Source organism: Scyliorhinus canicula, chromosome 4 (assembly GCF_902713615.1).
Source record: "Scyliorhinus canicula chromosome 4, sScyCan1.1, whole genome shotgun sequence".
NCBI classification, from domain to species: Eukaryota; Metazoa; Chordata; class Chondrichthyes; order Carcharhiniformes; family Scyliorhinidae; genus Scyliorhinus; species Scyliorhinus canicula.
Window position 1 is genome coordinate 36,932,256 of NC_052149.1, and position 13,721 is coordinate 36,945,976.

The following is a 13,721-nucleotide window of genomic DNA, read 5'->3' on the forward strand; positions in this document are numbered from 1 at the left end:
CTGGGCGGGAGGGAGGGAGGCGTTTTGATGTGGGTGGGGCTGGTGAAACTCCTAACTGAGGCGATGGCTCTTTTTTTTACAGTAGCTTTTTGGATACAATCCTGCAGATTCTGGAACAATCAGGAATCTGTGGAGAGAGAAACTTTGGTCAGAATTGGTACAAGTTAAAAGATGTAACACGTTTTAAGCAAACACAGGCAACTTAAGGGGACAGAGATGAGGAGGAATTCATCTTCTCTCAAAGGGTCATTTTAGATTTTGGAATTTTCTACCTCAGAAACCTGTAGACAGAGGTTCAGTCTCAGTATGATGTGGAGATGCCGGCGTTGGACTGGGGTGAGCACAGTAAGAAGTCTTACAACACCAGGTTAAAGTCCAACAGGTTTGTTTCAAACACGAGCTTTCGGAGCGCAGCTCCTTCCTCGGGTGAATGGAGAGGTATGTTCCAGAAACATTTATATAGACAAAGTCAGTGATGCTGGACAATGCTTGGAATGCGAGCATTTGCAGGTAATCAAATCATTACAGATCCAGGGAGAGGGATAATCACAGGTTATCTGTAGCCCTTTCGGGATCTCAGTCTCGGTATGTTGAAGAAGGAGCTAGATGATTGACAAGGGGAGTCAAGGGTTCTGGGGATTAGGCAGAAAAGTGGAGTTGAGGCCACATAATCAGACCAGCCATGATCTTATTGAAAGGCGGCGCAGGCTCGCCGGACCAAATGGTCTGCTCCTGCTCCTATATTTTATGTTCTCATGTAATTCTTGACATCCAAGAAAACGTAAACCTACGTCTTTCTCGGATACAGCACACATTCAGTAACCAAAAGTGATCTTGACATCTGTCTCAGTCGGATCCACTGTCACATGAGAGATTTTGATATTGGCCATTTTTCCACATGACAACAGTGACAACGTTTCAAAAGTACTTCAGTGGTTGTAAAGCACCTGGGGTGAAGAAAAGTGCTATATAAATGCAAAAAACATTTTTGTCTTCGATATCTCCATTATTGCACTGTCAGATTCTAATTACCCTCAAGGCTCATGTTAATCACCTCCTATAGAATTTACAGTACATAAGGAAGCCATTCGGCCCATCTAGTCTACACCAGCCCTTGTAAAGAGCATCCTACTTTTAAAAAAATAAATTTAAAGTCCCCAATTCATTTTTTTTTCAATTAAGGGGCAATTTAGCGTGGCCAATCCACCTACCCTGCACATCTTTAGGTTGTGGGGGCAAAACCCACGCAAACATGGGGAGAAGGTGCAAGCTCCACATGGACAGTGACCCAGAGCCGGGATCGAACCTGGGACCTTGGCACCATGAGGCAGCAATACTAACCACTGCGCCACCGTGTTGCCTCAAGAGCATCCTACTTAAGCCAACACCACCCTATCCTCGTAATCCCACCTAACCTTTTTTTGGACACAAAGGGCAATTTAGCATGGCCAATCCACCTAACCTGCACATTTTGGACTGTGGGAGGAAACTGGAGGATCCAGAGGAAATCCACGCAGACACGGGGAGAATGAGCTCCGCACAGATAGTGTCCCAAGACGGGAATCGAACCTGGGACCCTGGAGATGTGAATCAACAGTGCTAACTAACCACTGTGCTACCATGCCGTGGTAGAATCAGTACAATGCAGAAGGAGGCCATTCAGCCCATTGAGTCTGCACCAACCCTCCAAAGGAGCAACCCATCCAGGACCCCACCCTATCCCCGTAACCCCACCTAACCTTTTGGACAATGAGGGGAAATTGATCATGGCCAAGCCATCTAACCTGCACATCTTTGGACTGTGGAAGGAAACCAGGACACCCAGAGGAAACCCACGCAGACATGGGGAGTAAGTGCAAAGTCTGCCCAAGGCTGGAATTGAACCCTGGTGCTAAGCATTGTGGCATTCTAGTTTTGACTTGAAAACGCAAATCAAGACCGTTCTTCTATGAGGATCAGTTGAAGGTGAAGCAGCAGTTATCTTGAGCTGATTGATGTGCTGTTGCCCGCTGGGGTATTGTTTTATTGCATGCTTTTCGTTTGAAGAGACCACTGTTAGGACAAAAATCGGAACCAATCAGAAAGCTTATCAGATACAAGGATTTACTGTATGATGGGTGGGTAGACTGGTTGGAATCAAAGGTGTTCGCCACACATTGCCTTCTGCCCCATCTGTCTGTCACCAACATTCTGCAACAGATAAAACCCATGCTATGCTGAGGTTCTGTTAAATGCATTGAAAAGGTTCTTTGAGGATGTAGTGGTTCTACCCAATCTCAGCACTGACTGGCTGCCTCTTTGTACCTGAACAGTCGCCGGAATGTGGCGACTAGGGGATTTTCACAGTAACTTCTTTGCAGTATTAATGTATGCCTACTTGTGACAATAAAGATTATTAAATTAAATTAATCAGTTCTGCCAACCGTCCATTCTTGGAAAGGGTATTTATTTATCCTTGTGGTAGGATAGTTCTTCATTTACAAAATAGGTCTTTTAATCATATTACACTTGACCTGGAAATGATTGAGTGCCCAAATGGGAAATGTGCTCAATTTCCCAACATTTCATCTTGATTTGCAAAACCCCCACCCAGAAAAGGATATTCAGAAAAACACTGCAATTCCTGTTACACACTGCAATTGGACAAAAAGCAATTCCACAGGTTGTGTATTAGTGCACAAATGTCTTCCCCCACAATGGGACAGCAGTGATACAAGGGGAAATATACACGTGGGTGCTCACAAAAAATGATAACATAGAACATACAGTGCAGAAGGAGGCCATTCGGCCCATCAAGTCTGCACCGACCCACTTGACCCTCACTTCCACCCTATCCCCGTAACCCAATAACCCCTCCTAAACCTTTTGGTCACTAAGGGCAATTTATCATGGCCAATCCTCCTAATCTACGCGTCTTTGGACTGTGGGAGGAAACCGGAGCACCCGGAGGAAACACACGCAGACATGGGGAGAATGTGCAGACTCCACACAGACAGTGACCCAGCGGGGAATCAAACCTGGGACCCTAGCACTGTGAAGCCACAGTGCTATCCACTTGTGCTACCGTGCTGTCCCAGATGTGGGGAAAGAGCTCTTCACTTGAAGGTGTCAGGTAAGATGTAATTATCAACACACTGGGCTGAATATTCCCAGTTCCACAGAAGCAAGTGTAGAAGTGGGACCAGGAGGATAATGAGGAAATAGCATGTTAAGCCACTATCACAGTTGCAAGCAATCCTGCGGTTGAGTTTCCCCTCTCCAAGGATGTCCTGATAGCGGTGGCCATCCTTTATTTTCCACTTTGCTGAACCTTTCAGAAAGCAACTTCCTATTGAGGTGCCCTCACGTTCCATCACCCGCCATCGGCCCTGCAACACCTCCCCCCCCCCCCACCCCCCCGGACCCCTCACACCACCTGCATTACCAGACCTTCAAGTCCACTCCTTGGGTCTCCTGCCTTGAGAATGCACTCGCTGATCTTAATTAAAAGGTGAATGTGAAGATGGCCTATTAATTGGTTGCTTCACATGAGATCAAGCCACAGGGCATACCTCTAACCCAATTGGGTTGGGACCTGGAAATGATCCAACCCTGAAAATATTTCAACGGGCATAAGATTCCATCCATTATAATCTGCGTCACTGCTTCCCAGTTACATACCTCACCAGACATGGTCTTGTCAACAATGTTCTCTTTCATGAAAGGAATCTGGTACTAGAACTGCTCAATTTTAATTGTGCGTCATATACATGTCAAGTTCTTAATGTTTGGATAAACGCAGCAGACCTAGCAGCATCTGTGGAGAGAGAAGCATAGAGTTAACACTTTTAGTCCATGTGACCCTTCTACTGACCTGAAGAGAAATAGAAATGCAATAAATTATATTGTTAGAGAGGGGTGGGGCAGAATGGATAGTCAGGGCTAGGTCATTATTGTAGAGGAGACTACATTGGAAGCAGTGAATACAGTAGACCAATTTGAAGGAGATGCAAGTGAAATACTGCTTCTCCCATGGAATCGCAAAAGGTGCAATACCTGCCGGTTTACCTCCTCCCTTCTTATTCATAGAATCATAGAATCCCTACACTGCAGAAGGAGGCTATTTTGCCCATCAAGTCTACACCAATCCCATGAAAGAGCATTGTAACCTCGGCCCACTCCCCCACCCTATCCCCACAACCCAAGAACCCCACTTAACCTTGCAAATTAGCATGGCCAATTTACCTAACTGCACATCACTGCGGGGGAAACTAGGGCACGCGGAGGAAACACATGCAGACACAGGGAGAACATACATACCCCACATAGATAGTCACCCAAGGTTGGAATCAAATCTGGGACCCTGGCGCAGTGAGGCAGCAGTGTTAACCACTGTACCACCATTGGTAAGGGGGACAGCTGAAGAGTGGTGATTTGATCTGAGGATAAACACACCTCAGGCAAGGTTGAGAAGGTGGGGCTTCACGAATAACCTCTATTAATCTATTGTAATCTATTGTCAAAGGGCCCCAGCGGAAATTCAGTTGCACCTCCTTCACATTGGTCTGACCAATCCCTGACCTTCCATTCTGCCTTACCTCCTCCCAAACTATAAAATTCATTACATTTCTATCCTTTTTCAGATCTGTAGAAGGGCTCATATGGACTCAAAACATCAACTCTGTTTCCCCAGACCTGCTGAACTTTTCCAGCACATGGTTTTTATTTGACAGAATCTACAGTATTTTACCTTTATTTAACTATAGTTATGGTATTTTTCCTCCATGTGTTGTGTTGAGTCAGGGTTTTTATTTCCATCTTGAGACTGATAGGTAAATTCACTTCTGGCAGGATGGTGCACTGTGAGACAGGACGGACTTGATCTGCCACATTTTTCAAGTTCCATCCAGGCTTAAAGGAATGTGAAACAACACATCAGAAATAGCTGCCGAACACACCTATGTGGCAACCTTTACCTCCTCCCTTCTCATTGTCCAAGAGCCCAAGCTGCATTTCCCTTGCACCTCTTTCAAATTGGTCTACTGTATTCACTGTTTCCAATGTAGTCTCCTCTACAGTAAGGAGACTAAATGCAGACTGGGTGACCGCTTTGTGGAACACAAGATGTACTCTATTCCCAAGCATAATTCCGACATTCTAGTCACTACCATTTCAACTCAGCAACTTGCTCTCATGCCCACATGTCTATCCTTGGCCTGCGTTAATGCTCCAGTGATGTCCAACACAAATTGGAGGAGCAGCCCCTCATCGTCCGATTGAACATATTGCAGCCTTCAGGATTCAACATTGAGTTCAATAACTGAAATTTCCCCTATATCTTGCGCCCCTTTTTTTTTGTTTCACTTGGTTTGCCCCAATACAACCCCACCCCTCCCCCACAGGACCATCTGTCACTTGTTACAGTATTCAGTTTTGCTTCCACTGAGCAAAGAACCTTTGTTCCCCTATTAACACATTCTGCTTTTTTACCTTTACGATACTATCAACACTTCTTCAATCCTAAATGCGACCATTAACTCCCTGTTTAGCTTATGTCCATGATTTTTGTCAATGTCTCCTTCAGTCTGACCTACCCCTGATCTTCTATTCTGCTCGATCCTCCTCTACAACTACATAATTCACTACATTTCTATCCCTCATAAGTTCTGTACAAGGGTCACATGGAATCAAAACATTGACTATATTTCTCTATCCACAGTTGTTGCCAGACCTGCTGAGTTTATCCAGCATTCTCTGTTTTCATTTTATATCATAATTACAATTAATGCGAATTGTTTCAGTGACATAGTCCATATTTAATTATTGTAAAGTATGGAATTAAATATTCACTGTTGATTACAAAGAGAATAATGCTAAATACAGAATAGCTGAGATGAAGGAGGAAGTTTGAAGACAATAATGGAAACTTAATGGGACTTCCAAGGTGGAACGGTGGCACAGTGGTTAGCACTGCTGCCTCAAATCGCCAGGGACCAAGGTTCAATTCTGACCTCCGGTGACTCTGTGTGGAGTTTGCACTTTCTCCCCATGTCTGCGTGGGTTTCCTCTAGGTGCTCCAGTTTCCTCCCACAGTCCAAAAGCTTGGTCACAGAAAATTACCCTTTTGTGTCCAGAAGGGGGTAAAAAAGCTAGGTGGGGTTGCTGGGATAGTGTGTGGGCATAGGTGGGATGCTCCTTTGGAGGGTCGGTGCAGATTTGATGGGCCGAATGGCCTCCTTCTGCACTGTAGGGATTCAATGATTCTATGTACTGTAATGGATATTTACAAAGTTACATTGAAAGTAAGGAGAATTAGAACAAAGAACAATACAGCACAGGAACAGGCCCTCCGGTCCTCCAAGCCTGTACTGGTCATGATACCAACCTTTGCCAAAACCGCCAGATCTTCCTTGTGCCGTACCCTTCTATACCCATCCTATCCATGTGTTTGTCAAGATGCCTTTTGAACGCCATTAATGTATCTAGAATGTATGCAGACAGTAAGGGGGGGAATAGGGCCGCCGAATTTAAAAGTTAAGCTCTGCAAGTTGCACTGAAAGTCCAGTCCAGTCTCTGTCGGTGCGCAGAGGCGGGGAAGGATGAGGAATTTATAGTTTTTAAAAACCCTCCCCTGGACCGTGAGGTCCGCCACGCAGCACCTGGTGATTTGGACTGAGTGCAAACCAGATGCCAGAGCGATTTTGTGCTTTAGTGGATGAACGGGGAGCGTGCAGTGTCTTACCGTGACGGGGTGGACGAAGCTCTCAGTGCTCCCGGAGTCCAGTAGGCAGCTCGTCTCACGACCGTTGAGGTGGATCTGTGTGGTCGCCGTGGAAAGCGTGTGGGGCCATGATTGATCCAGTGTCACCGAGGCGAGTCATGGCAGGAACTCGGAGTGTCATCCACTACGGAGTAATCGCTTGCGGGGTCCTCCGTACCGATCCAAGATGGCGGCACATGTCGGCTGCACGTGGTGGGGGATTAACAAGATGGCGGCGCCCGGGGGTCGCACGTGGAGTCGGGGGCCCAAGATGGTGGTGTCCGTGAATCACTCGTGGCGGTGGGGGGTGGAGGCAGCGAGGTCCGCGGGCCGCACAGGGCCCTAGAGGAGCGTGGGGGGGGACCCGCGGTCGCTGTCCGGGACGGCAGCAACCGACTTTGAGAGACAGACGGCCGCAAAATGGCCCTTTTTGCCGCAGCTTTTGCAGACTGCGGTGCGGGCCGGGCAGCGCGGGCGGGGATGCTTGGCCTGACCACAAAAATAGCAGCGGGGGCCCGTGGGCGCTTATCGGAGCGTCCTGCAGCGCAGGTCTGGGAGTCCAAGTTGGCAGGGATGAGGGGGGTCGTGTGCCACGCTGCCCAAGGGGCTGCCGCGCGGATGGGGGCATACGCGCGCACATTGCGGTCAGCGACCTCCAAAGAGGATGCGAGGGTCCGTGCCTCAGTGAGGCTTAGAGTGTCCTTTTCTAAAAGCCTCTGGCATATCTGGGGTGACTGCATGTCCACCACGAAGGCGTCCCTGATGAAGAGTTCGGTGTGTTCAGCTGCAGTGACTTGCGGGCAGGCGCAATTTCTCCCCAGGACAATGAGGGCCCGATAGAATTCGTCGAGGGACTCACCGGGGAATTGTTGACTTGTAGCCAGGAGGTGCCTCGCGTAGACCTGATTTACTGGCCTGATGAAGTGTCCTTTTATTAGATCCATAGCGACATCATAGTCCAGTTCGTCCTCTATCACAGAGTAAACGGCGGTGCCCATGCACAAGTGGAGGATGTGGAGTTTCTGTTCCTTTGTCGGGCGGTTTTCTGCAGTAGTGAGGTAACTGTTGAAACACACCAGCCAATGTTTAAAGGTTGCTGACGCGTTTGCAGCATGCGGGCTGATTCGGAGGCATTCTGGCTTGATGCGTAGTTCCATTTTCAAAAGTCTAGCATATTAAATTGATGCACCATCAATTGGACTCGAGTCGTAAAGAGGTTCCAAACAACAGGCTTTAATACGCTAGATGTGTGCCCGGCAGTGGTCGTACAGAGAAAGGCCGACTGCCAGCCGGTACGAGTTCTTATACCCCGCCTAGTAGGCGGAGCTACCAACCTCTCATCCAATCGGCGGGGACTCACATGACTAGTCACAGCCAATTGGCAGAGAGGCACATAACTTGCCTGGGCCAATGGGCAGCGTGTCTGCTATACCAATGGCAGCTTGGTTCTAAGGTAATATGATCTCCCTAGTCATACGACCACACTTCACCACTGCTTCACTACTCTAGCTGGTTCCACACTGGCCAGCTCTATTTATGCAGGCACACTCGAGGCCTTCCATGCTCTGTGGGCACCGCAGGGGTTGGACTGCTTTATCAACCCCGGTTTTCACATCTTGGTTTGATGGTTTTTAAGTTTCCGTTTCCTCTTTATTCCTTTTGGGCTGTGCTCTGCTTGTACTTTGAGAGTGGCCCCTTTTAATTTTTCATCAGTTAATTTGTGTTCTTCTATTTAGTTGATTGGGTCTATAAAACATAGCCAGCGGCTTCATTCGCAGCCGATGTCCCTTAAAGGGAGCATGTGGTGTCCACGGGCACACTCAAGGCCTTCCGTGCTGGGTGGGCACTGCAGGATTTGGATTGCTTTATCGACCCCTGTTTTCACATTTTGATTTGGTGTTTTTTAAGTTTCCGTTCCTCTTTGTTCTTTTTGGGCTGTGCTCCTTTTAGGAGTGGCCCTTTTTAATTTATCCCTCAGTTAATTTCTGTTCTTCTATTTCGTTGATTTGGCTCTAAAATACATTATTGGGATACCCAATAGTCCCCAGCCAATAGTATTCAGGCAGGTTATAACAAATTGATAACTAAACCAGTTACATAAATAATAATGGAAAAGGAGACCAAAACTTTACAACAAATAATAGATTACAAGGTTTGCAGGAAACTACATAGAAATTGGAATTGAGCAATAAAACAATCCGATTATATCAAATTTGCATCGCGATCGAAGATATTTTGAAGTTTACCTCCTATCCTCAATATTGTGAGATTCCCGTGGTTATAGGTTGGTATCCCTGCTGTCAGTCATGTTAAAACACATGGAAACAAATTAATTTATTGTAACATATCAATCAATCCAGTGGTTCGGAAAAGTGTGGCATCAATGCAAGTCTTTCTTTTCTCTCATATATGTGTTTTCAGAAAAGATGCCACAAGAGAAAATTGTTAAGTGTGAAGATGGCTTAGTTGGTAAAAATTTTGCACTGGACTTTATGCATTTAATACATACTCAGTCCATTACTGAGGGAGTGCCATTTTGTTTCCGGAGCCATCTTTTGAATGAGACATTTAAAGAAACTCGGGTCGCTCTCTACCAAAATCGTATTTGTTCGTGCATTAATTTGTTATTTGTGGGACCTTGTGTATAGGTTTGTTGTTACGTGCAAATTAGTTGCTGTGTTACCCTTCAGAATGATCTCCAAAATGACCAATTAACAATGAGATGTTCAGGGATGCCTGGCTGGTGGTGAGAAATGCCCTCCCTGTCAGATCCATCCCACACGCCTGGTCTGACCCCATCAAAGTGACTGTGGTGGGAAAGAGACTGTAGTCCACCTCCTTGTGGAATGTGCCCTTGTAAAGAAGATCTGGAGAGGGATGAGGTGGTTTTTATCCAGGTTCAACCCGAGCAGTTCCGTGGTGCAGGATTCTGTGCTCCACGGGGTGTTCCCAGTGACGTACACTGTGAGAAACATCAGCTGTTGCTGGGGGATCATCAGCTCAGTGAAAGGCTCTCTTGGTCTGCTCAAAACCTGTTGGTCTTCCAGCATATGGAGTTGTCCTCACCAAATGTAGCAGACTGGCACATTCCAAAGCCCAGGACTACATGCTGAGGGATGCACTAAAGCTTGAGGCAGACGCCGCAGAGGTGCAATCGGGAAAGGTCACTGTCACGGACCTTTCAGCCATAGTGAACTGAGTGAAGGGAATTGTATAGAACACCCTCGGGCCGTATGACTCACATTGAATGTACACAGTGAATATTACACATATCACAATTGTATTGAAGCAATTTGATCTAGGTACATAATTTAAATACCATTGCACCATTTGTAGCGACCATTTTGAAATGTTTCTAATGTTTCTTTGACTGTATTGAAGTCCCTCAAGAGTGCAACACGATGGATGTAGAAAACCTGAATATTATTGCACTTTGATGGCCTTTTTGAAATGTTTGTAATGTTTTTTCAAATATTTTACAAATAAAGTATATTATTGCAGAAAAATAAACGTTTAGGGGGTGACCTGATGATATGTCAAGGCACTAAATCGATTCAATGTATTTTCTTAAGAAAATGAAGAATCACCGTATGAAAATAAATTTGGCAGTTTGAATGGAGAAAGGGTGATGGGGTACAAAAAAGGAGCAGTTTACTGCATGCTGCATGAATTGGTGGGCTGTAAGTAGTGGGTTATTTAACCTCAGGGGCCATTGCTGGTATCTTTGATTTTCCTATAATAATAATTGTGTGGGTAGAAGAACAAGAGGAACGTCCTTCAAGTTTACTGCTGTGAGCAATTGAGGGGCTTGACAAAATTGTTGAAGTAGAGTTCTTAATTTATTTACGAAGAGACACAATTTATGTTGTTTACACACTGGGGCAGCACAGTGGTTAGCACTGCTACCTCACAGCGCTGAGGACTTGGGTTCGATCCGGGCCCCGAGTCACTGTCCGTGTGGAGTTTGCATATTCTCCCCGTGTCTGCGTGGATCTCATCCCCACGACCCAAAAAGATGTGCAGGGTGATTGAATTGGCCACGTTAAATTGCCCCTTAATTGGGAAAAAATAATTGGGTACTTATAGTACCCACTTTTAAATAAGTGAAAGCCAGAATACAAGACAAGGGGAGAAAGGATTATTTTAGTTTCACTTTCGAACGAGGGAACACTTGCACTGACTCAAATGTAATTTCAGTCAGAGTGGGATCTTCGTCTTTTGTTTATTGGGGAGCCCTAACTGGATACTGGATCCTTGGCTTTAAACTCTCTTGTTTATCTAAACTTATCATCGGGTGTTCCACGAATCATGGGAGCGAGTTGACTTACTGCCTGACGCAATGGGGATTAGAAGTGACACTCTCGGGTTCGTTATTATTTTATAAATTACCTGATAGCCATTATGCGCCCTGATAACGCGCGTTCCCGGTTGCTAGGAGCCGTCGCGCAGCGGGTGGTTGTTCAATGTCAACCAAAAATTAACCAGCAACTCGTAATTTAATCGAGCCTGAAGCCGCCGACAACAGCAGACGTGAGCTGATCAGTCAATGGAAGTGAAACATTTTCTGGGAGCTCCTTTTGGAACTCAAAAATCCAGGTTAGTCAGAGGCACAACCCCCCAAAAAACGATTTAGTTAATATTAATTGATTCCAAGCCTACATAATATTGTTATAGTGAGCGGGCTGGGGGAGAACGTGTGGAGATTATTTGGGATCCATTCACAACAGTTTATACAGAAGGGGAGTTAATAGAGAGGAGGGAAATCCGGATGAGAGAGAGTATAATAAACAGAAGGAACATTGTACAGTCACGCTGAGAGTGGGTGCGCTTCAGAGGGCTGGAAAGTGTGGTTCGTGTAATAAAAGGAGATGCGTCTAATCTAGGTCATGAGTTAAATATTTGTGATTTTAAAAAATTGGAATCTTCAATTAAAATGAAATAAAATTTTAAAATTAAAATCGCTTATTGTCACGAGTGGGCTTCAATGAAGTTACTGTGAAAAGCCCCTAGTCGCCACATTCCGGCACCTGTCCGGGGAGGCTGGTACGGGAATCGAACAGTAAAGCTGGCCTGCTTGGTCTGCTTTAAAAGCCAGCGATTTAGCCCAGTGAGCTAAACCAGCCCCTATGAAAACGAATTAGTGACAGACAGCAAGGATTCAGGAAGGAATGTGCTTGACAAACTCAGCAGAGCTTTGAGGAGGTGACAGATACAGCTGAAATGCAAAAGATGTGGTTTACATGGACTTTTAGAAAGCTTTGGATAAGACCTGAACATGGGACTATTAGACCATTAGGAGAGGTGGCACAGTGGTATTGTCACTGGACTAATCACCTAGAGACCCAGAGTAATGCTCTGGGCACCCCCATGTTCAAATGGCAGATGGTGAAATTTGAATTCAATAAAAAAATCTGGAATTAAAAGTCTAACGATGACCATGAAACCATTGCCGATTGTCGTAAAAACCTATCTGATTCACCAACGTCCTTCAGGAAAGGAAATCTGCCTACTTACCTGGTCTGGCCTTTTAGTGAATCCAGACCCACACAGCAATGTGGTTGACTCTTACCTGCCCCCCCCCCCCCCCCCACCCCCACTGAAATGGCCAAGCAAGCCACATAGCTCAAGGGCAATTAGGGATGAGCAACAAATGCTGGTCCAGCCACCGACATCCCAAGAACGAATTTAAACAAAAAAAAAGTACATTAAGATTAAGGGAAAACACAATAAATTGCTCAGTGTTATTCTTTGAGAATGTGAGGTTATCCTTATTGTAGAGCATTTTAGGCAGCAACTTTCAAAATATGCACATACAGCAAAATCCTGGAAAATATGAATCATTTTCCATACCTTGGGAGCTTCCTCTCAACAAATACAGACATGGAGAACAACATTTATTCATCACCTTCAATGTGCCAGCTCAGCCTTTACTTGAATGAGAAATACAGTATTTGAGGATCAGGACCTCAAACTCAAGACTAAGATCATGGTTTACCAGGCAGCAGTGACCCCAGGCTCCTCCAGGCTTTGAAGACTTGACACCCTACAGCAGATACCTTAAAGCACCAGAGGTGCCTTTGCAAGATCCTCCAAACCAGGTAGCAGAAAGGTGGTCCAACAGCAGTGTCCTCTCCCAATCCAACACTGCTGGGTGGGACATGTTGTTCATATGCCTGACACCAAACTCTGGAAACAATTGTTCCACTCAAAATCTAGTCCTGACAGGATACCCCCAGGGGAACAGTGGAAACACTTTGGGAGTATTCTCAGAGCACCCCCGAAGAGATGAAACAGCCCCATAGACACATGGGAGTTCCTGGCCTTTGACCGGTCAAACAAAGACTTAGCTATCTCAGAACCCATTGAACTGGAAGCATGCCATCCTTGATCCTGAAGGACGGTGGAAATCTGGAAGTTGCAGTCCATGTTACCCTGCTCCCCCCCTAGGCAGCATTATAACACTATACCACTAATAAATCCAGCATTGGAATCAATACAAGGCAAGAAGTTGCAATAGGTATTCACTGGTTCTCCACTAAACATATCAGAAAATGTTAAGGAAGGTGCATTCAGGCATAAGTAAATCCTTTTTTTAAATATATTTTATTACAAATATGTATCAAAACAGGTTACAATAAATAAACACTGGGAAACAAATTCCCAGCAATCAACTGTATAGTCTGTACAAAGTTTCTCCCCTTTTTCCCCCCTCCTCCCCCTCCCCCCTGCAACAAACAGCTTCTCAAACACGGTCACAAGCATCCTCCACCTTTTCTCAACCCCCTCTGCAGAGCTCCTTAACTCATACTGTATCTTCTCCAACAGCAGGAAGTCGTACAGGTCACCCAACCAAGCTGTTACCCCCGGTTTCGATGCCAACTGGTTTTCCAGCAAAATTCGCTGCCGTGCAATCAGAGGCGAAGGCCACAAACATCAGCCTCCCTCCTCTCCATGAGCTTCTCTGAAACTCCAAATGTCGCCA

The 13,721-nt window shown here is 45.7% G+C and overlaps 1 protein-coding gene across 1 annotated transcript in view; it reads left to right on the forward strand.

Annotated features, from left to right (window-relative positions):
* Positions 1-11,130: 11,130 nt before the first annotated feature.
* Positions 11,131-13,721, forward strand: part of LOC119964138 (lymphocyte expansion molecule-like) — a 33,219-nt gene continuing 30,628 nt past the window's right edge. The window contains exon 1 of the mRNA XM_038793437.1: positions 11,131-11,335. Within this exon, the coding sequence (XP_038649365.1) occupies positions 11,286-11,335 (50 nt within the window). The 5' untranslated portion in view covers positions 11,131-11,285. The remainder of the gene's footprint in view (positions 11,336-13,721) is intronic.